A 21,772-nucleotide genomic window follows, 5' to 3' on the forward strand; every position below is an offset into this window, starting at 1 on the left:
GACTTACTTTCTAAATTTCATATACTTCAAGGGTATTGTGTTGGCTTTCTAAAATTCCCATTTGATGAGGGACCTTTTATAATCATTACACGAACACAAAAATACAGTCAAAATCCGGGTTAATACATCACTTGTAAACTTAGAATTATTTGCTTACCTGTTCAGAAGTTTTATAAAATGCAACTGAGGCATTAACAAGCTTTAACCGATCCTCCATCTTGAGCATGAGCTGTTGCCAATTGGAAGCCACCTTCTCTGCACATTCTCGGATCATCTCCATGTCATAGTGATTAGCCTGCAGTAGGCCTTCTGCTTTCTGCTGCACTTGAAGGGCACTTTGATGAGTTTTCTATTGTAAAATAAAAATGAAAAAAACCCCATAGTTTCAGATTATCAATGCATTTTACTGGCTGAGAATAACGCAACAAATAAATTGTTCCAATAAAGTTTTCTATTTTTGAGGTATTTCAATTGCTGTTTTTCAGATGTGCTCTTAAATCGACCAGCTTCTAGTTCCGGTGAAAATATTAGTGCAAATAATCTTTTAAAATTTGTTTCAGAGGACTGAAACAAATCAGATCCTGAATATAGAAGCCGATCATTTAACTATTTCTGAAATTGTTGAAGGCAATTCAAAAAGGATTGAAAATCAGCAACATTGTGGTCACCAAAGATACTCTGTGAGAATCAGGACAAAGAAGTGACAGCAGAAAATAGACTTAACCTTCATAATTAACGACCCGAAAATGAGTTTGTGCATCAGTGGATATGCACATTAGATGAATCAGTTTCACACGCCTTTTGATCTGCAAAGTACAAGATGCAGTTTTGGTCCTGTGGTACTGAAGATTAATGGGGAAAATTAGTCTGTTGAGGAGGGAGAAAGTGCTGGTGTCAGATGACACTGAAAATAATGCAGGCTTAATTACTGATTTTTATCAGTTGATAACTGAATTCCTGTGTTTAAAATTGGGCAAAAGTTGAGACACTTTTCCCCACTATTTCCAGATTGACAAGTTGTCAATAGATCGATTGAAAGTGCAAAGCTAAAAAGACAAGGGCAAATAATAGGAAGCAGCTCAGGAATTGTTCAATGATTATTCAATTAGCATAGAGGTCAAAACATCCACTCGTGGAAATCTTGGAATGGCCATCGTGGTTCCCTCTCATTCCAGGCCAATGAAAAAATGTGGAAAATGGAGTGCTTGAGGGTGGGGACGAGTGAATGCCAACGTAGTAATAATCTTGTGGTAGAGATATTGCAACTTCCAGGCATTTTCATTCAGATCGTCAACAAATGAAGAAAATTATATCGCACTCCAACACACCATCAACCATAATATTCTCCCAAATAACAGCTACAGATCTACACCACTGAAACAAAGTTTATTTTTATTCCTGGGGGCATTCTACATTCTAAGCTATTTATGACATTATAAATAATGTTCTTAAAAGAGCAGAGCCCAACACAGAAACCTGTTTCAAAGAAAGTAGAAAAAACATCCAGCAGGGCAATTATCATTGATTTGACTTCCTTCAGACACTGTTAGCAGATCATTCAAAGTTAATTTAAATACCTATAAATTTGAATGATTACACGAGTACAAATTATTAAAATACTAATAAAGTATTGAAATAAAATAAAATTACCGTTTGCCAGCATCAGAGGTCTGGAATTCCTATTTATGTCTGGCATAGTTTACCCTAGCATTCAGCTGAGATTTGAATATGAGGTGCATCCAAACCCTGCTCATTGGTGAGTCAAGCAGCAGATTGGACTAACAGATAACCAGCATTTGGACCTCAAGAAAATCCCAGAGTGCTGGTTTTCATCATACATGCATAGCAATCTGGGATTGAGACCAGAATGGCGGATAACGAACGGGTGGTTCCTTTTGGATGGATATTGACATCATTTGACAACTGATGGATATTGGCATCATTTCATACATTCTAGGAATAGAATAAGGCCATTTGGCCCATCAAGTCTATTCCGCCATTCAATCATGGCTGATCTATCTTTCCCTCCCAACCCCATTCTCTTGCCTTCACCCCATAACACTTGACATTATTACTAATCAAAAATCTGTCAATCTCTGCCTTAAAAATATTCATTGACGGCCTCCACAACCTTCTGTGGCAATGAATTCCACAGATTTATCACTCTCTGACTAATAAAATTCCTTCTCATCTCCTTTCTGAAGGTACATCCTCTTATTCCGAGGCTAAGGCCTCTGTTCCTAGATTCTCTCACTAGTGGAAACATCCTCTCCACATTCACGCAATCCAGGCCTTTCACTATTCGGTAAGTTTCAATGAGGTTCCCCTTCATCCTTTCAAACTCCAGCAAGTACAGGAGGCCTTCAAACAAGTACAGGAGGCCTTCAAACGCTCATCATATGTGAACCCAATCATTGCTGGGATCATTCTTGTAAACCTCCTCTGGACCCTCTCCAATGCCAGCACATCCCTCCTCAGATATGGGACGCAAAACTGCTCACAATATTCCAAATGCGGTCTGACCAGTACCGTAAAAAGCTCTGCATTACATCCCAGTTTTTGTATTGAAGCCTTCTCGAAATGAATGCTAGCATTGCATTCGCCTTCCTTACTACCAATTCAACTTGCAAATGAACTTTTTGGGAATCCTGCACCAGTACTCCCAAATCTCTTTGCACCTCTGATTTCTGAATTCTCTCCCCATTTAGAAAATAGTACACGCCTTTATTCCTTCTACCAAAATGCATGACTCCACACACTTTATTCCATCTGCCACTTCATAGCCCACTCTCCCAAATTGTTTGTCCTTCTGCAGAGTCCATGCTTTCTGTACAATAACTGTCCCTCCATCTATTTTCATATCATCTGCAAACTTGGACACAATGCCTTTAAGTCCCTCATGAAAATCATTTATGTACACCATGAAGTATTGCGGCCCCAGCACCGACCCCTGTGGAACACCGCTAGTCATTGGCAGCCAACCAGAAAAAGCCTCCTTGATCTGCCATCCAGCCAACCTGCTAGCCATTATCACTTGAATGATGATTACAGTGCAAGTTCAAATATCATTTCAAAGCAGCATAATTGATTAGAATGCCAGTAAAATTTGTGCAGATTTCCATCAACAAACCATAAGATTGTCCTCAAAGCATCAGATAAAGCATTTGTAAAACAGATTTAATTGAAGTCATTTATATTTTTTCTATAATTTTGTTGGAGAACATTACAACAGTGGAGACTAGCCTTGGAATTGAGAGTAGCACGTGCAGAAAGCCCACATGTGGATAGTTTCACCATAATTTTCACTGTAAAACTCAATCCATAGACACTGCATACCAGAGGATTACAATTCTTGGTGTAATGTCTACTCTTCATAAATATCTTTTCGATGATTTTAACCCAGAGAGTGAATCGAAAGCATTAAGGCTAGCTGAAACAAACTACATATATTTAAGAGGATGATGGATTTAAAACATGAGAAAGAAAAAAGTTGGTCTATCTGGTTGGGTGTCCTGTTCCATGCATACAAATGAATGCAATTAAAGGAATATGGGCAATGGACATCAATTTGTTTCAGCAATACTGTAGAAGGGATTAAAATTATTCTGACAAGAAAAAGGTATTTAGGAACATGAATCTTGTGCAGAACTGCAACCAATTAAGGAGGAAACAGTGCTCACTGGAAGGTTATTGGGTAATGCAATAAACTTTGGTAATGGTGTCAACTCCCATGAAGTCTGCATAAGACTGACACCATGTTGATACTATTTCTAATGAGACCCTATTTATATCTCAGATTAAGGACGATTTCAACTCTGAATGTGTGCACTGCTCTACAGTGCCACATAGTGGTACTCTATGTTGGTTCGCAATCACTACAGGCATTTCACAATAAGGTTAGTGGTGGGAGAAGGCAGGTGCTGTGCTTGGGGTGTAAACACTGGATATTTTTAACCAAACTCATAATAATCAGCAATTGGAAATAGCCCGTCAGCCTTCTCAGTTTCCCTCCCAACTGCAGTATTGCTTGTGAAATAAATAGCTCAAAATAGAAGAGAGTAAAAAATATACAATGTGTAAATCACTGAATGCTACTGGGCTGTATCAGATTAGATCAGTAGACACAAAATGTTGGGGTAACTCAGCGGGACAGGCAGCATCTCTGGAGAGAAGGAATGGGTGACGTTTTGGGTCAAGACCCTTTTACAGATTGAAGAAGTCTGATGATGGGTCTCAACCCGAAACATCACTCATTCCTGAGTTACTCCAGCACTCTGTGTTGATCTTCGGTGTAAACCAGCATCTGCAGTTCCTTCCTATACATTTCGTCAGATTAGATCAGATTGTCTTATTGACATAAAAATCAGAGTGCGATGCAATATCTTGCTCGCAATGAAGCTCAGATGACACAGTATACATGATTATGACAAAAACAACAATAAAGACAATGAGGTGAATACACTGACAAATGCAATACAGCAGAAAGGTGTAGATTGTAGTGGAAAAAAAATGAAAGCGCAATAGCAGAATAATTGAACAGGAACATACATAACTCAAACTCTTACTCTCACTTATGTAAAAGCTTCCCACTTTCCGCTTGTCTCTTTGCCAATAAACAACTTACTCCAATCAACTTTAGCAAGTTCCTGCCTAATTCCTCTTTGGGATTCCTCTAATTAGAATTCCTCTCATTGGAAGAGTGTTTACAGGTAAAAGGATGGCTGGCAAGTACAAAGCTTTCAATTAGATAGATTGCTGTGCCTTCTGCCTACTGCCGTTACCCTTGCAGGTGGTCACAAATCTACTTTCTGCCTGCAATTTAGGTGTGACCACCTCACTACAGTTCCTATGTAAAGCATTCTAATTTTCCTGGACGATCCTCAGGTTGTCCAGTCGAAGCTCCACTTCCCACATGTGGTCAGTCAGGAGCTGCAGCTAGATGCACTTCCCGCATGTGTAGTCCTCAGCGACACTGGAACTTTCCCTGATTTCACACATCGTGCAGGAGCAGAGGAGTGCCCTACATGCCATAAGACTAAAGAAGAAAGTCACAAAAACAGGACCTTATTTTATCTTGCCATCGCCCTCTGCTCAATCTCATCACCAAAACCTCCTGAGTCAAACCCTTAACTCTTACCCTCAAAACCAGCCCTTGGGCCTCAAAACAACCTCTCCCTAAATGGCCGCCCAGCTATACCTTTACCATATTGGCTGCTGTGCCTCTCAATGAGCCAGTCCAAAAGAACTCTTCTAAACCTTTCCCCTGCAGCTTCTCTCTGCTCTGCCTCCTGCCTTGAAACTCTATTTCAATTGTTGGCATTTCGGATCAAAACTCTGCATCTAGATATTTCATCGCATATGTGAAGTGATTGAAATTATCTGGAGCTTTCAACTCGGAAAGTATCAGATTTTAGTTGGAAAATCTTTTCAGCCACAATGACATTGTCCTCCAGTAGAATAGCACACTGTAGGCAGAAACTTGCATCACCTCAATAGCATGCTGGAACTGCTCATGTTCACGCTGTAGCTGCTCAGCTTCCTGGAGTGAGCTTGCAGTAATGAGGCCTGCATTTAGCATGGATTCTCCATTCCGGATCCAACCCAGTACCTACAACACAACCAAGGGCACAAACAAATGACATATAATAAAACTTCCAATTGTCAAAGAATGGGTATTAAGGAAACGCAGGTGAAGAGGTTTTTTGGAGAGAATTTCATACCTTGGGTCTATGTGACTGAATACATGGTTACCTAAGGTAATGGGTAAATGGTGGCCAGAACAACCAGTGTTCACAAGCAAACTCTGGCACTTGTTTTATATGTCTCAATATGAGAAAGAACACTTTAACTAAAGTGCAAATTATCTGATATACAAAAGCTTTTAGTTTTCCTCTATCATTCTATAATTTTACACAAGAACGACACATGTACAATACATTGTGAATTTTGCACTCTGAGAGTGAACATAATTTAAGTAACAGAAGTATTGTTGGCAGTCCTCATCCACTACTTTCCCCACTCCTCTTCCCCCAACCAGATTCACCATCACTAGAAAGCTCCATTGTAAAGGTGCGGTGGTCGAACCTGGCCCAATGTGTCGCACTCCAGACATGAGTGCAAATCACATGCAACTTCAGTAACATTCTGTGAATAACGTGCTCATCCTTCCTCTGGGTGAGGCAATTTATTATTGCTCTATCAACCAGTCATAGAGACAAACAGCCTTTCAGCCCAACTTTTCAGTCCCTTCCAACCCTCTCTAAGTTAGTCCATATAGTTTGGCCCATACCCTCCAAATCTTTACAACTATGTATCTGCCCAAATGTCTTTTAAATGCTGTTATTGTACCTGCCTTAACTCCTTCATCTGGTAGCTTATTCCATCCAACCTCCACCCTCTGGAAAAATTTGCTACTCGTATATTCCTATTAAATCTTTCCCCCGTACCTAAAACCTTTGCCTCTAGTTCTTGATTCCCCTAGCCTAGAAAAAGACTGTGCATTCACCCTATTTATACCCTTCATGATTTTATACACCTCTGTAAGATCACCTCACAGCCTCCTGTCCTCCATGGAATAAAAGTTCTTCTCTGACCAACCTCTCTCTAAAGCTCTTTTGAGTCCTGGAAACATCCTTGTAAATCTTCTCTGCACTTTTCCCAGCTTCATGGTATCTTCCCTCTAGCAAGGCAACTAAAACTGAACACAATACTCCAAAGGTGGTCTCACCAACATCTTGTACAACTATAACATAACATCCCAACTTCCATCTCACTTCCCTGACAGATAAAAGCCAATGTATCAAAATCCTTCTTCATCACCCCATCTACCTGTGATGCCACTTTCAGGCACTATGTAATTGTACTCCTAGATACCTCTGCACTACAACACACCCTACTCTGGCTTGACCTCAAAATGCAACATGTCATACTTATCTAAATTAAACTCCATTTGTCATTCCTTGGCTCATTGTCCCACCTGATCAAGATCACATTATAAATCTTGATAATCATTTTCACTGTCTCCAATATCACTTCTTTTAGTGTAATCTGCAAACTTACTTGTATATTCTCATCTAAATTGTTGATATAGATGACAAACTGCACCGATTCCTGAGGCAAACCACTAATCAAAGGCTCCCGCTAAAAAAAGAACCTTCCACCACTATCCACCCTTTCCTACCATGAAATCAATTCTGTATCCAGTTAGCTTGCTCTCCCTGGAACCGTTCCACAGTAGCCTTCCATGCGGACCTCATCAAAGGTCTTGACGAAGTCCATATAAACTACGCTTACAGCTCTGGCCTCTGCAAACCTTCATGGTTATTATTTCAAAAAGCTCAATCAAATTTGTGAGACACTATCTCCCACACACAAAACCATGTTGACTAATTAACCCCTGTCTTTGCTAAAGCATGCATCTATTTTCCCTCAGAATCCTCTCAAGGAATATTCGTGCCACAGATGTTAGGCTCACTGGTCTATAATTCTCAGTTTTTTTAATTTGCAGCCCTTTTTCAAAAGGGGGCACAACATCAGCTACCCACAAAGTCTTCCGGCATCTCAACCACATTTAATGATGATCTATATATCCCAGCCAGGACTCCTGTAATTACTTCTCTAGTTTCCCAGTTTCCTTGGATTTACCTGATCAGGCCCAGGATATTTATCTACCTTTCATACATTTTAGAACATCCAGCACCTCCTTGACTCACCTCACGGACTACCTTGATCTTCCTAATCAATAAAGCAACTCCCTCTCTTCTCTTACTTCCACCTCTATCTCATCTGTAGCATTCGCCTGCCAGTTCTGTCACTCAGTCAGGTTTCTGTAATGGCTATAATAGCCAAGCTACACCTACCTATCTGCTCCCCAAGATCAACCGCCTCACTTGTCAGGGCATTAGCATTGAAATAAATGCTATTTAATCCAATCGACTTTTCTCGTTCCCTACCCTACTCCTGCCTATCCTATCTTATAGACAATAGACAAATAGATGCAGGAGTAGGCCATTTGGCCCTTCGAGCCAGCACCACCATTCAATGTGATCATGGCTGATCATTCTCAATCAGTACCCCGTTCCTGTCTTCTCCCATACCCCCTGACTCCGCTATCCTTAAGAGCTCTATCTAGCAATCTTCTGTTAGTACACAAAAGATTGCTAATATCTATTTCCCACTTCACATTAATTCTATACTTATACCTACTGATCAAATTCAATTTAATTTTTGGGTCTGATCACCAAGTAACGTGAATGTGAACCTGTTTAACTTCAGCCTGTAGGTGCCTCAGCTGCACACACTGCTCCAAGTGGCGACGGTGTTGCTCAGCTGTCAGGTCCAACTCCTGCTGCTTCTCATGCAGAAACTCCAGTAGGTCTTGCACACGGGTTGCCATGTCAACATCCCTGTCACAGGTTAACTCAACACCTAAAATGTAAGTGCAAATACAAAATATAATTTTGTCTCCAAAATCTGGTTTTTAAGTATTAACATAGAAACATAGAAAAATAGGTGCATGAGTAGTCCATTCGGCCCTTTGTGCCAGCACCGCCATTCAATATGATCATGGCTGATCATCTAAAATTAGAACCCCGTTCCTGCTTTTTTCACCATATCCCTCGATTCTTTTAGCCCCAAGAGCTAAATCTAACTCTCTCTTGAAAACATCCAGTGAATTGGCCTCCACTATCTTCTGTGGCCGAGAATTCCACAGATTCACAACTCTCTGGGTGAATTTTTTTTCCCTCATCTCAGTCCTAAATGGCCTACCCCTTATTCTTAAACTGTGACCCCTGGTTCAGGACTCCCACAACATCGGGAACATTTTTCCTGCATCTAGCCTGTCCAATCCCTTAAGAATTATATATGTTTCTATAAGATTCCCTCTCATCCTTCTAAATAGTGAATACAAGCCCAGTCGACCCATTCTTTCACCATATGTCAGTTCCGCCATCCAAGGAATTAACCTGATGAACCTACACTACACTCCCTCAATAGCATTAATGTTCTTCCTCAAATTAGGAGACCACAATTGCACACAATACTCCAGTTGTGGTCTCACCAGGGCCCTGTACATTTGCAGTAGGATCTCCTTGCTTCTAAATTCAAATCCTCTCGCAATGAAGATGAACATGCCATTAGCTTTCTTCACTGCCTGCTGTACCTGCATGCATACTTTTAATGACTGATGTACAAGCACACCCTGGTCTCGTTGCACCTCCCCTTTTCCTAATCTGACACCGTTCAGATAATAATCTGCCTTCCTGTTCTTGCCATCAAAGTGGATAACCTCACATTTATCCACATTATACTGCATCTGCCATGCATCTGCCCACTCACCCAACCTTTCCAAGTCACCCTGCAGCCTCATAGCATCATCATCGCAGCCCACACTGCCAACCAGCTTTGTGTCATCTTGACTCTTTAGAATTAACCATTTGATTCATTTTTTACAAAACAAATGGTCTCAACACAAAACGTCACCCATTCCTTCTCTCTAGAGATGCTGCCTATCCTGCTGAGTTACTCGAGGATTTTGTGTCTATCTTTGGTTTAAACCAGCATCCGCAGTTCCTTGCTACACAAACTATTTAAGCTATTCTTTGATAAATAGGGAGCATATATGGTCCAATGGTTTATAGTTTACAATAATGCCTTTGGAACCAGTGCTAACAACTCATTATTTATCCTTTATTATTTTTAAATGGGGAAGAAACAGTGTCCATGCCTTCAAAAACATGAATTACCATTCCATTAAATTTTAGGAAGTTCATAATTAATGAGTTTGATCTCTACTCCAAACTGCTCTCCAGACAACCCCATCGTTTCCCTGTTACTGAGAGTGTGAAACACATTGTACCCCTAAGCTGAACTTCTGATCTAATATCCTCTCCATTACCAATCCGCTAACTTTCACAGCTGTTTCTTTAGTCATCTCCAGCTCAGCCTCAACTGGAATGCTGCTAAAATCTTCTTCAGGGCGACACAGCAACGCAGCGGTAGAGTTGCTGCCTTACAGCACCAGAGCCCTGGGTTCAATCCTGACTACGGGTGCTGTCTGTACGGTGCTTCTACGTTCTCCCTGTGATCACATGGTTGTTCTCCGCTTTCCTCACACACTGCAAAGGCCACACAGGTTTGTAGGTTAATTGGCTTTGATACGTTGTAAAATTGTCTTTAGACTTTAGACATACAGCGCAGAAATAGGTCCTTCGGCCCACCGAATTCGCACCGACCAGCGTTCACCCCGTACACTAACATTATCCTGCATACTAGGGACAATTTTACAACTTCTCAAAGCCAATTAACCTATGAACGTACATCTTTCGAGTGTGGGAGGAAACTGGAGCACCCGGATAAAGCCAACATGATCACAAGGAGAATGTACAAGCTCTGTAGGCAGCAGCCATAGTCAAGATCGAACCCGGGTCTCTGGCGCTGTGAGGCAGCACTCTACCTGCTGTGTCAATTTTCCTTAGTATGCAGGATGGTGTGGTATACGGGATGATTGCTGGTCGGTACGGACTCGGTGCACCAAAGGACCTGTTTCCATGCTGTATCTCTAAAATCTACAAGTCCAACCCTTTGTTATCTCCAGATTTGATTATTCCAATTGTCAGCCTTCCACTCTACATCCTTTGTAATCCGGAGTCATTCAAACATTTAACAGCGATCCCTGATCTGGCTGACAATTATCCAATTGGATTCATTTGCACGCATTTGAGATGTGGGAGGAAACTGGAGCCTTTGGAGGCTGCAGGGAGGACGTGCAAACTCCAAGCAGACAGCACCCGAGATCAGGATCGAACCTGGGTCTTTGGCATCGTGAGGCAGCAGCAGCTCTACCTTCTGCCCCTCTGAGCCGTCCAAATTTAGATCCTTTGTCCTTTAGATATCTTGGGAGGATGAATGAATAGAGCATACCTGTTGCTTGAACGTCATTCACATATTGGAGCAACTCCTGTCCCTGGTGGATAACATCAAAGGTCAGGTTGTTCATGGTGAGGGATTTATCAGCATGGTGTTGCAATCTCTGCTCAGCAAGGGTCAAATCCTCAGTATCAAAATCATTCATCTGCTGAGATAGTTCGTCACCCCAAGATTCGAGGTCTGAAATAATCTGAAAGAAGCAAGGCATCATAATTTACGGAAAACCATGCCACGGTGGTGCACAGATTCCAGCCTTCATGTGGCAAGATTACTTTCAATGTGGTAAATATCAATTTGTTAAAGCTTAGCATCAAAACATAACACACATACTGGCTTCTCTAGAGTGCCAATATAAGAGTTGAAATAATAATTTACTACTGTATCCCAGAACAGGCTAAAGTGTGTGATGACTCAATGTGCAATCTTAAAGTAAAAAGGCAGAAAACAATGCACAATTAAACTCACCAAGAAAACATTCTGCAACATACAATTTTACATTTGCCCAGTCTCACAAGATAATCACTCCAAAATATATTAGGATTTAGCAGTTCTCAGCAGTTTCATTCAAATAGAAGGTCAATGTCAGGATTATCAGTTATCAAAAAATGATGAATTTTCAAAATAATCTTTGCAGTAGCTTACATAGTTTGGCATTATTAAAATGCAAGAACACCAACTTTTATAAATAATCATAATCTCTCAAAATAAACCAAGGGTGGCCTACAGGAAAATGCCTCCCAATTTGCAACCCAAGATGCAGCTAATTTAATATATATATTATTGTGTTCTACTGTTGATTGGTAACTCTGCAGTAAAACCATGGTTCATGCCAGCCCGCAGTATTTCCATAAATTAAGTTGGGAATACAGAAAATAGTTAAGCATAATGGTTTTCATGTTCTACCTTGTAACCTAGATGGTAATCTGACAGTGGTTCAACCAGTTATTGTTGTGCCTGAAAAATTTCCATTCCAATAAAATCAGTAAATGGCAAGTGATGCATGTCTGAGCTTACTGCTTACATGCTTAAGTTAAATTATTATTCTCCAAATGCTAATAAGAAAATTATCCCAGCACTCTATTGATTATTTTCATAATACCATTATTATTTGTTGATCATTTTATAAATGCACTAACATGTAAATATTATTCTCTCACCATTACAGATGAACTTTACAATCATCTGCACACATATAAACCATTCCAGTCCATCCCAACATGTACAAAGTCTTACCTGTGAACTGCATGGAAATTGGAACAGGCCAATTTTCTGCAAAAAAAGTTATATTTGTAACCTAGACACAGAAGTAACCAAAATCACACCCTGTCAAATTGACTGGTTTATTTTGTATAGCCTAAGTGAGTTAATTTTGTAAAATTATGATGCTGCTCTGCAGGACATCACAGCTTAAATAAACCACCAATAGAAACTAGTTTTTAATCTTTCTTGCTTCTTATCCATTGCTTGTCTTGTACACAGTTAATAACTCTTATGCTTAACTATTATTATATTCAATTCTTCCTTGTTATTTTCCTTCCTCCGCTTGAAGTATCAACTGCTCTTATGATACAGATTTATGTTAAGCTGGGTCTGAAGAAGGGTCTCGACCCGAAACGTCACCCATTCCTTCTCTCCCGAGATGCTGCCTGACCTGCTGAGTTACTCCAGCATTTTGTGAATAAATCGATTTGTACCAGCATCTGCAGTTATTTTCTTATACTATGTTAAGCTGGGTACCTAGAGTCATAAAATCATAAAATAAAATGTGACAGAAACTGGCCCCTCAACCCAACTCGTCCATGCTGAACAAGATGCCCATCTAAGATAGTTCCACTTACCCGTGTGTGGGACATGTCCCTCTAAACCTTTCCTACCCATGTACATCCAAATGGCTTTCAGATTTTTTTGCACGCCTCAACCACTTCCTGCAGCAGCTCGTTCTATATATGCACCACTCTTGGCTCACTTACCTAATTCATCAGATGCCTCTGTGACTCTTTAAAATCTTTTTCTCGGTCTACAATACTACCTATTCAAGTGTTATCTGCAAACTTACTAATCATGCTTTGTACATTCTCATCCAAATCATTTCAAATCAATCACAGGAAACAATGGGCCCAGCACCAGCCCTTGCAGCATACCACGACTCGCATGCCTCCAATCCAAGAAACAACCTTCCACCATTACCCTCTGCTTCCTATTATCAAGCAATTATGTATCCAATTAGACAACTCTCCATGGATCCTACACAATTTAACCTTCCACACGATGCTACCATGCGGGACCTTGTCAAAAGCCTGACTTAAGTCCATATAGACAGCATCCACCACGCTGCCCTCATCAATCCTTTTGGTTATCATTTCAAAAAACTCTTGAACATCACTGATAATCAACACTTTTTATGCAAATGTTCGGAAAGAAGATATTGATTAAATATTTGGCTGCATTGTATATCATAGCTACACTCACATTTACACAAGAAATTAACTATCCAGCAAATACCACTGGATGCAGGATTTTGGTGTGCAATGTTTGGCTCATTCCAGCCATTGAAGCCAATAGTAAGATTCAACTGAGATTAGCAGAATAAAGATTGAATCTAGGATTTTGAGCAAAAAAAACAAAGTGCTCAAGGGACTCAGGGGATCAGGCAGCATCTGTGGAGGGAATGGACAGGCAACGTTTTGCATCAGGACTCTTCTTCAGACTGATGGAGTACGGTGAGAAAGCTGGAAAAGAGAGGTGGGAGTGGGTCAAAGCCTGACAAGTCATAGAGGGAGTATGATTAGCATATAGGTGGAGGTGGTGACAAAGGATAGAGGTGAAAAAGAGACAAAAGTGTGAGATAAGGAAAGGAGTGAGGGAGTAGAGCCGGAGGGAGGGATATAAGTGGAAGGGGAGAGGAAGGAGATGAAAAAGAGGATATTTTCCAGTTTGGAAAACCTTATAAAACATTGGGGAAGTTATTTTGTACCTCACTTCACTTTGCTTACGATTAAAAATAGCTAAATGTACAATGCCCTCCATAATGTTTGGGATAAAAACCCATCATTTATTTATTTGCCACTGTACTCCACAATTTGAGATTTGTAACAGAAAAAATCACATGTGGCTAAAGTGCACATTGTCAGATGTTATTAAAAGGTATTTTTTATACATTTTGGTTTCACCATGTATAAATTACAGCAGTATTTATACATAGTCCCCCCCCCATTTAATGGGTCTTTATCCCAAACATTATGGAAGGCACTGTATTTTCTAATTATTGCTGCTCAAAATATAATATCCTCTTCTCCCTTGAACGTACAATGCCAAGCTGTGGCTATTATTTGTATTTGTGTCGTTACAACAATGGGGAGTAGGTGAGGTGACTGGCGAAGAGCAAGTCTAATAAATTGAAGCAAACAATGATCTTCAAAATGAACTGAGCATCTGCATTAACGTCCACAACCTAGATGTACAACAGTGATCCATTAGCCTGGATTGATCCGAGGCTGCCATCAGTAGCTGAGAAGTGAAAGGGGCAGGCGAAAGGGGCAGGGGAAGTTATTTGCTTTCAATTTAATTCATTAAAAAAAATTTTTTTAAAGTTTAATCCCTTACATCCATTCGGACTGTTAAATATATATCTTTAATAATATTTAAATGCACTTCCAAAAAGTTTTAACTAAAGCAAGTTAGCAAATGTCATCAGGAGGTATACAATATAATATACTTATATACAATATAAGTGCTTCAGGAACAAGATATTGCTCGGTTCAAAAAACTCTTGAACCATCACTTCCTATCATCATTTTTAATAGATGGTTTGCAAGGAAGATAGTGTGGAACTATTTGACTCATAAGGCTGCGGGTCATATCAGGTGTGATCTCTCCGTATACTGAACTAGATTGATTAGTTTTACAAATTTCTATTTGTCAGCATATATTGACTTTATTAGAGTTTACACCTTGTGCAGCACTATAATTAAATGTGAAAATCCAAATACGTTTTTTGAAAATGTATGAAACAAGATATAAAATTGTAATATGTCTGGAGAGCAATCTTGAAATGCATGACATTTACAAGTACAATAACAAACAACAATTCAGAGGAATTAACTAACTTGAGATGTTAAAATTTCACTCAACTTTCATGAATGAAGAAAATGAGAGAAAATTTTGACTGCTCAGTTGCTCAGCAACTGATTCATCAGAAACATTAGAACTAGGTATCAAAGAAACTTTTAAAAATAGGGACTGCAAATAATACCTCAGTCATGTGAAATAAAGGCATGGCCGCTCCAAGCCTCCAGGACCAGGAGTATTTTATGGGGTAAAAGGAGAATTAATCACACTATCTGGTTTCATTACAGGGCTGCCACTACTTTTATCATGACAATTAATTAATAAAACTGCATACTACTTAATCATATTTAGTCTGAAGAAGAGTTACGACCTGAAACGATACCTATCCATGTCTTCCACAAATGCTGCCTGACACACAGGGTTACTCCAGCACCTTGTTTTTTTTTGTAAACCAGCTTCTGCAGTTGCTCGTATCTGCATGATACATAATCATGCTGGTAAACAAGGACATGTGTTTTTTTTAAATTACCAACAGTTTCTTTAAACCAAGTGTTGTTGGTGTGTGTTGCATCTCAAATTATTCATATCACAAGCCAGAAACAAATTGCTGGAGAAACTCAGCAGATCAAACATTATCCATACGGGGGAAATGAGCTGTCAATGTTCTGGGTTGGGATCTTGCATCAGGACTGAGAGAGGAGATGGATGCTCATCAATATAAAGAAGAGACATGGGCTAGCAGCTGATAGGTGGAACGAAGAGGGGTGAGAGTTGATGAGTAGATGGAATCAGGTTTAGGGGGGGGGGTGGTTAGAGATGGGACGCCGAGGCAGTGGAAGTGGACAAGGAAAACTGAAGGCAGATGGAGCGGGGGGGGTCGGGTGTGTGTGTGTGGGAGGGTGGGGGGGGGGCAGAGGGGGAGAATGAAAGCGGAGACAACTGCTGGGGATGATAAGCAGGGACACAAAGACTACAAGTCACATGTCAGCCCTGTTCACACCAAAAGTCAGCTTGTTCACCAAAAAGCTAATATCTGAAAGACTAGAATTTTCCCTCAACTGGATTTTTTGGGGAGGGATGTAGGAAAACAATATGCCAAGGAATAAATCAGAAAATGTTTCCCCAAATACTCATGTGCAATTTGTTCAGAGTCTAAAATTTGGACACTGACAACTAGAAATGCTAGGCATAAATCAGAAATTAACAAGTTATTTCTAAACCTCTATCTTTTCTAAAGCAGATAATTGATTTGAAAGTTGAAATCTGAAATATTTCAACAGAAGCAACAATTGAAAGTTATTCTTTCATAATGAAAAAAATCAATATTTTCACCAGCAAGACTCTGATCAACATCTACCAGTTCCAATTATTATAACACTGAACTGGTTAACACCAACAAATGCCCAAGTATGTGAAGAATCTACTGGATTTCATCTCTAAATTGGCATTCAATTAAATATAACACCATAAGATATCGGCGTAGAATTAGGCCATTCCGCCCTTTAAGTCTATTCCGCCATTCAACAGGGCTGATCTATTCTTCCCTCTCAAGCCCATTCTCCTGCCTTCTCAAGCCCATTCTCCTGCCTTCTCCATATAACCTTTGACACCCTTCCTAATCAATCTCCACTTTAAAAACACCCAATGTATTGGCCTCCACAGCCATCTGCAGCAATGAATTCCACAGATTCACCATTCCTCATCTTCATTTTAAAAATATGCCTTTTTATTCTGAGGCTGTGCCCTCTGGTTCTCGACTCTCCCATTACTGGAAAAATCCTTTCCAGGTCCACTCTATCTAGGCCTTTCATTAACCGGTAGTTTTCAAAGAGATCCCTCCCTTCCTTCAAATACAGGATTGCCATTTTGAAATCAAATCAACTCAAAATAAATTGAGCACCTTCAGGTGACAGTTGCTGCGGTTTTGATGAACTGAGCTTCCATTTGATTGGTGTGATTAGGTAGAGATGACAGTGGAACCTGCTGGTACAATGCTAAAATGCTACAGGCTATCTGCATTGTCATGTGGAAGATGCCAGGCACATCACTGTAAATGCCACTTACTATCTCATTGAAGGAAGAACTAAACCAAAAACCTACTAGCATGGAATTAACTTGCCAAAGGATAACAGAGATCAGCGAATTAAAACATTTGCTTTGGCAAACCTCTACTTTTTGCGGTTGACACCTACATCTATTGCATCCCGCTCAAATACTCTGAGCTGAAGAAAAAGATCCAGTTTGATCTTGCGTTCCTGAAAAAGATCTTCCATTTGAGCCTGGGCTTCATCCAGCTGTTGAAGAACGCTCTCTATGTGATTAATAGAGCTGTTGTGCGGTGTCTTGTTGCTTGAAATGGCAGAATCCCTATTAAGAAAAGAGAGTTAACTAACTGCAACAGATAATTACACAATGACTGAACTTTAAATACTTTTAAGTTAGGGCGGCACAGTGCCACAGCCGGTAGAGCAGCTGCCTCCGCACAGACCCAGGTTCAATCACAACCTTGGGTACCGTCTGTGTGGAGTTTGCACATTCTCCCTGTGACCGTGTGGGTTCCTTCCACATCCCCAAAACGTGCAGATTTCTAGGTCTATTGACCCCAGTAAAATGTTCCCTAATGTGGAAGGAGTAAATGAGAAAAGTCGGATAACATAGAACTAGTGTGAATGGGAGATCGATAGTGTGCATTTGGTGGGCCAAAGGAGCTGTATCCATACTGTATCTCCAAACTAAACTAAGTCACTAACTTGGTGGGTTTCAACAGTTCAACAGAGCTTTATTTGTCATTCGGTACCAAGGTACCGAACGAAACTACATAGCAGTCACACAAAAAAGAACACAAGACACATAACCCCAACACAAACGTCCATCACAGTGACTCCAAACACCCCCTCACTGTGATGGAGGCAACAAAACTTCCACTCTCTTCCCTACGCCCACGGACAGACAGCTCGTCCCCGACCGACCCGCACAGTCCCCGCAAGGGGGTGGAAGTCCCCGCGGCCGAGTCGCACCGGGCGCTGAAACGTCTCGCGGCCAAGCCGGGCGATGGAAGGCCCCGCGACCGAGCCTTGCGCAGCTAAGTCCCACGGCCGAGCCGCACCGGGCGATGTTAAATCCAGTGGCTGAGCCGCACCAGCGATGAAAAGTCCCGCGGCCGAGCCGCACCAGCGATGTAAAGCCCCGCGGCCGAGCCGCACCGGGCGATGTTAAGTCCCGCGGCCGAGCCGCACCAGCGATGAAAAGTCCCGCGGCTGAGCTGCACCGGGCGATGTTAAGCCCCGCGGCCGAGCCGCACCGGGTGATGTTAAGTCCCGCGGCCGAGCCGCACCAGCGATGAAAAGTCCCGCGGCTGAGCCGCACCGGGCGATGTTAAGCCCCGCGGCCGAGCCGCACCGGGCGATGTTAGGCCCCGCGGCCGAGCCGCACCCCGCGCCGTGAAGAAGAGACCCAAAAGAGAAAGGTTTCCCCCACCCACACCACCCACCCCCACACATACACAACCAAAACAACAAAAAAAACATCCCAACACCGACACACAACAAAAAAAAAAGGAAAAAAGACGAACAGACTGCTAGCGAGCCGCAGCCGTTAGGCGCCACCACTTCCAACATTTCGTGTCCTGTCTCCCTGTTTAAAAAAAACCTAAATGTAATAATGTTTCAACTGAGAATTTAACTTCTTGGGGGAAATATTGTTTGTCATGAAAAGTGAGCTGTCTTATGTAACAAGCTTCTTTGTGGCAGATGTATCCAGTTAATGCAGTGAAATCCCTTCAACCCTGCCTAACTTCGAAGATTCTAAACCATGACATGTACTCACTGCAGACTGTGTGTAATTTTTAACTAAGGTCATTATCAAACGTCATCAAAATAGTGTGAGTATTGTGCTCTAAGCCCTCAACTGAAAATAATTGGATGAGTTCCATACATCACTGCTTGAGATACTCACAGAGCCATGGACCACTAATTTAAGGGACTTAATTCAAATGCCCAGGATTTGAAATTTTATTTTAACCAGTGTTTTTCCCGAGAAAATGAGGTTAAATGCAGCACGGATGCTGGTGTGCAAGCCCAGAGCAACCAACACAGAATACATGAAATACACTGGTGTTTTTTGTGGCATTTTGTTTTAAAAACCTGACAAGCCTGCAGATCAAGCTGGCTTATAAATATATAGAGAGAAGAGGCAGAAATAGTTGTATCTGAAAGGTGTAGGTAAACATCAAGATTCCCATTTTCAATTATTACCATTAAAGCAAAAATGTTTTTCATAGTATTATTACTCATGGGAAATATTACTCAAACCTATACACATAAAACTAATGTTGTGATTCAAAGTGCAAATTAAACACATCATACTTCACCTTCATATTTTACAGAAATGACATCATGTACAACACACTGAGCATGAAAGATAGAGCTTTTATTTAGTATGAACAAATTTACTTCACCATCTGCTTAATGTTGGAATGACTTTCAAATAACTAAAAAGAGTGTCTAAAAACTGAATAAATTAATGTATTCGAATCACATCTGAAACTTAAGGCCTACCTTTTACTGTAGCTAATCCTAAATATCTCTGCATCCTAAATCCCAAATATCTCTGAAGATATGTCCTGGGACCAGCACACCGACGATGCAATCACAAAGAAACCTCATCAATGCCTCTACTTCTTGAGAATGTTGTAGAGATTTGGCATGTCACCCAATATTCTATCCCACCTCTACAGATGCACGAGCCATGACTGATTGCATCACGGCCTGGTCGGCAAGTCAAATACCCAAGAACAAAGGACGCTGCAGAAATTAATGAACATTGCTTGGTCCATTATGGGCATCAACCTCACCATCAAAGGAATCTACAGGAAGTGCTGCCTCTAAACGGCAGCTCATATTTTTAAAAATCTACACCACCTTAGCGAAGCTCTCATCTCACTGAGACCCATGACCTGCAGGTTCAAGAACAGTTCTTCCCTCCAACCATCAGGCTCAAACTACACTGCACAACCCTAATCAGCAACAATTTACTCTAGACTTTGTACAAGGATGCATGATGTATTTTGGGTCTGGTTACCTAATATTATTGATAATTTATTGTATTATTGATCATTGTATATTTATTTGTGGTGTTGTTGTTTTAATGGGCTGTTATGCTGCAGCAAGAATTTTATTGTTCCATTCCCGGTGCATATTGACAATTAAACACTCTTAACTCTTGAAATATGAAAGCCATAAACTTCCTTCATATTTTTCATTTAATTTTTACTTTACCTTTCATTTATTTTTCTTCGTCATTTTTGCAGCCCCACCAACCCAGTAATGTATTAAAATACACAACTGCATTATTATTTTTAAAAAGAGGTATTGGGAGCTGCAAAATTTGTCTAGCATTTTTTCTTTTTATTTGAAATTGCCAATATTTGTACTCTATTTCTTTATCATAACTAGTTATCAATCGTTTGTGTCCCATGTTGTTGAATAATCTTAAGAGGTGAACCTAGCATATTACACCATAGAAAGTAGGAGCACATAGCTGTCCAGTACCCAGGTGTCTGTTATTCTGCTGGATTATGTGCAAGAGTATATTGGAATGATTGATTCTCTTCCATTGCTCCCCGAATATCGGGAACAGAATCCTAGTCTGTAAGTAACCCAACTGAGTTTGACACGGTATACCTTTTGCAAATATCACATGCTTCTTGCGACTGTTTGACTTCCATAATATTTTCTCCATCATACTTCAACAATTTGCTTTTTAAAAATAATTATATCCCAATATCATGCAAATATATGTAGATTTATGCCGTTGATTTGATTTTGTCCCTTTTTTTCTACTATACTGAAAGATACTACCTATGTTGCATTACTGATAGAAGGTAACATTTATATCAGAATATATTAAATCGAATACTACAATTTATGTCAATTAATCAGAAAGTTATTTGGGCTTTACTATAAATTTATTTTGTATACAGGCTCTAAGCATATTGGAGGAATAAAAACATATATTCCATTCTTCTAACAGATTTTGAGTTTAGCTACAGAAATAACAATTCCCACAAAAAGCTGCATTTTTACTGTTCTTTATTTAATGACAATATTGGCAAATTGCTATCTTTGAGCACTCTTTCCAAACCAACTAAACTATAACAACTAAATTATTTAAATGATAATAAAGTAGCTATAGTTTTGCATTCACTTAATTCCAACACAAAATTAGGAGAGGCTTAAGTCCTGCAAATGGCTACCAATTTCCAAGAATTCAAACCAATTGGAACAGTGATGAAAGCCTAAAAGCTTTAACAGCCTATTCACCAACCTCAGCTGCTGGATGAGGGCCTCCCCTTCTTTGATGACATTTACTGTCACTTGGAGGGTGGTCTGCTGCTGCTGTCCAAATCGCTTTATCAAATCCTGCACTGCCTCCACAGATTCCGCATATACATCATCAAGGAGTTCCTTCTGTAACTCCTCCAACCACGTCCATAGCTGCAAAAAAACCAGTAAAAAAACATTAACATACTGAATACAATTAAGGCCTGTGATTGAGAAAAGGTTTGAGAAAAAGTTTGAAGGGAAAATTACTCTTCTGTACACAGTTATTTTCCCACAAATAGGGTTATTGTGTGGGTCATCAATCTATTATATGAGGAAAGATTGAAAAGACTGGGCTTGTATTCACTGGAGTTTAGAAGGATGAGAGGGGATCTTATAGAAACATATAAAATTATAAAAGGACTGGACAAGCTAGATGCAGGAAAAATGTTCCC

General features: G+C 40.3%; 1 protein-coding gene across 10 annotated transcripts in view; it reads right to left on the reverse strand.

The window, feature by feature from the left end:
- Positions 1-21,772, reverse strand: part of LOC144605008 (triple functional domain protein) — a 329,272-nt gene that overhangs the window by 132,430 nt on the left and 175,070 nt on the right. For 8 of the 10 annotated variants that reach the window (XR_013548803.1, XR_013548805.1, XM_078420037.1 and 5 more), the window contains 7 exons: positions 21,322-21,491; positions 17,190-17,364; positions 12,163-12,198; positions 10,924-11,119; positions 8,261-8,427; positions 5,489-5,608; positions 158-349 (listed from right to left, as the gene is read on the reverse strand). Coding sequence is in view for 8 of the 10 variants with exons in the window: in XM_078420037.1 (XP_078276163.1) it covers positions 158-349; positions 5,489-5,608; positions 8,261-8,427; positions 10,924-11,119; positions 12,163-12,198; positions 17,190-17,364; positions 21,322-21,491 (1,056 nt within the window). In the remaining 2 variants the exon portion in view is untranslated. The remainder of the gene's footprint in view (positions 1-157; positions 350-5,488; positions 5,609-8,260; positions 8,428-10,923; positions 11,120-12,162; positions 12,199-17,189; positions 17,365-21,321; positions 21,492-21,772) is intronic. The other 2 variants (XM_078420047.1, XM_078420095.1) reach the window with 1 other exon arrangement.

This window comes from Rhinoraja longicauda, chromosome 2 (genome assembly GCF_053455715.1).
Source record: "Rhinoraja longicauda isolate Sanriku21f chromosome 2, sRhiLon1.1, whole genome shotgun sequence".
NCBI lineage: Eukaryota > Metazoa > Chordata > Chondrichthyes > Rajiformes > Arhynchobatidae > Rhinoraja > Rhinoraja longicauda.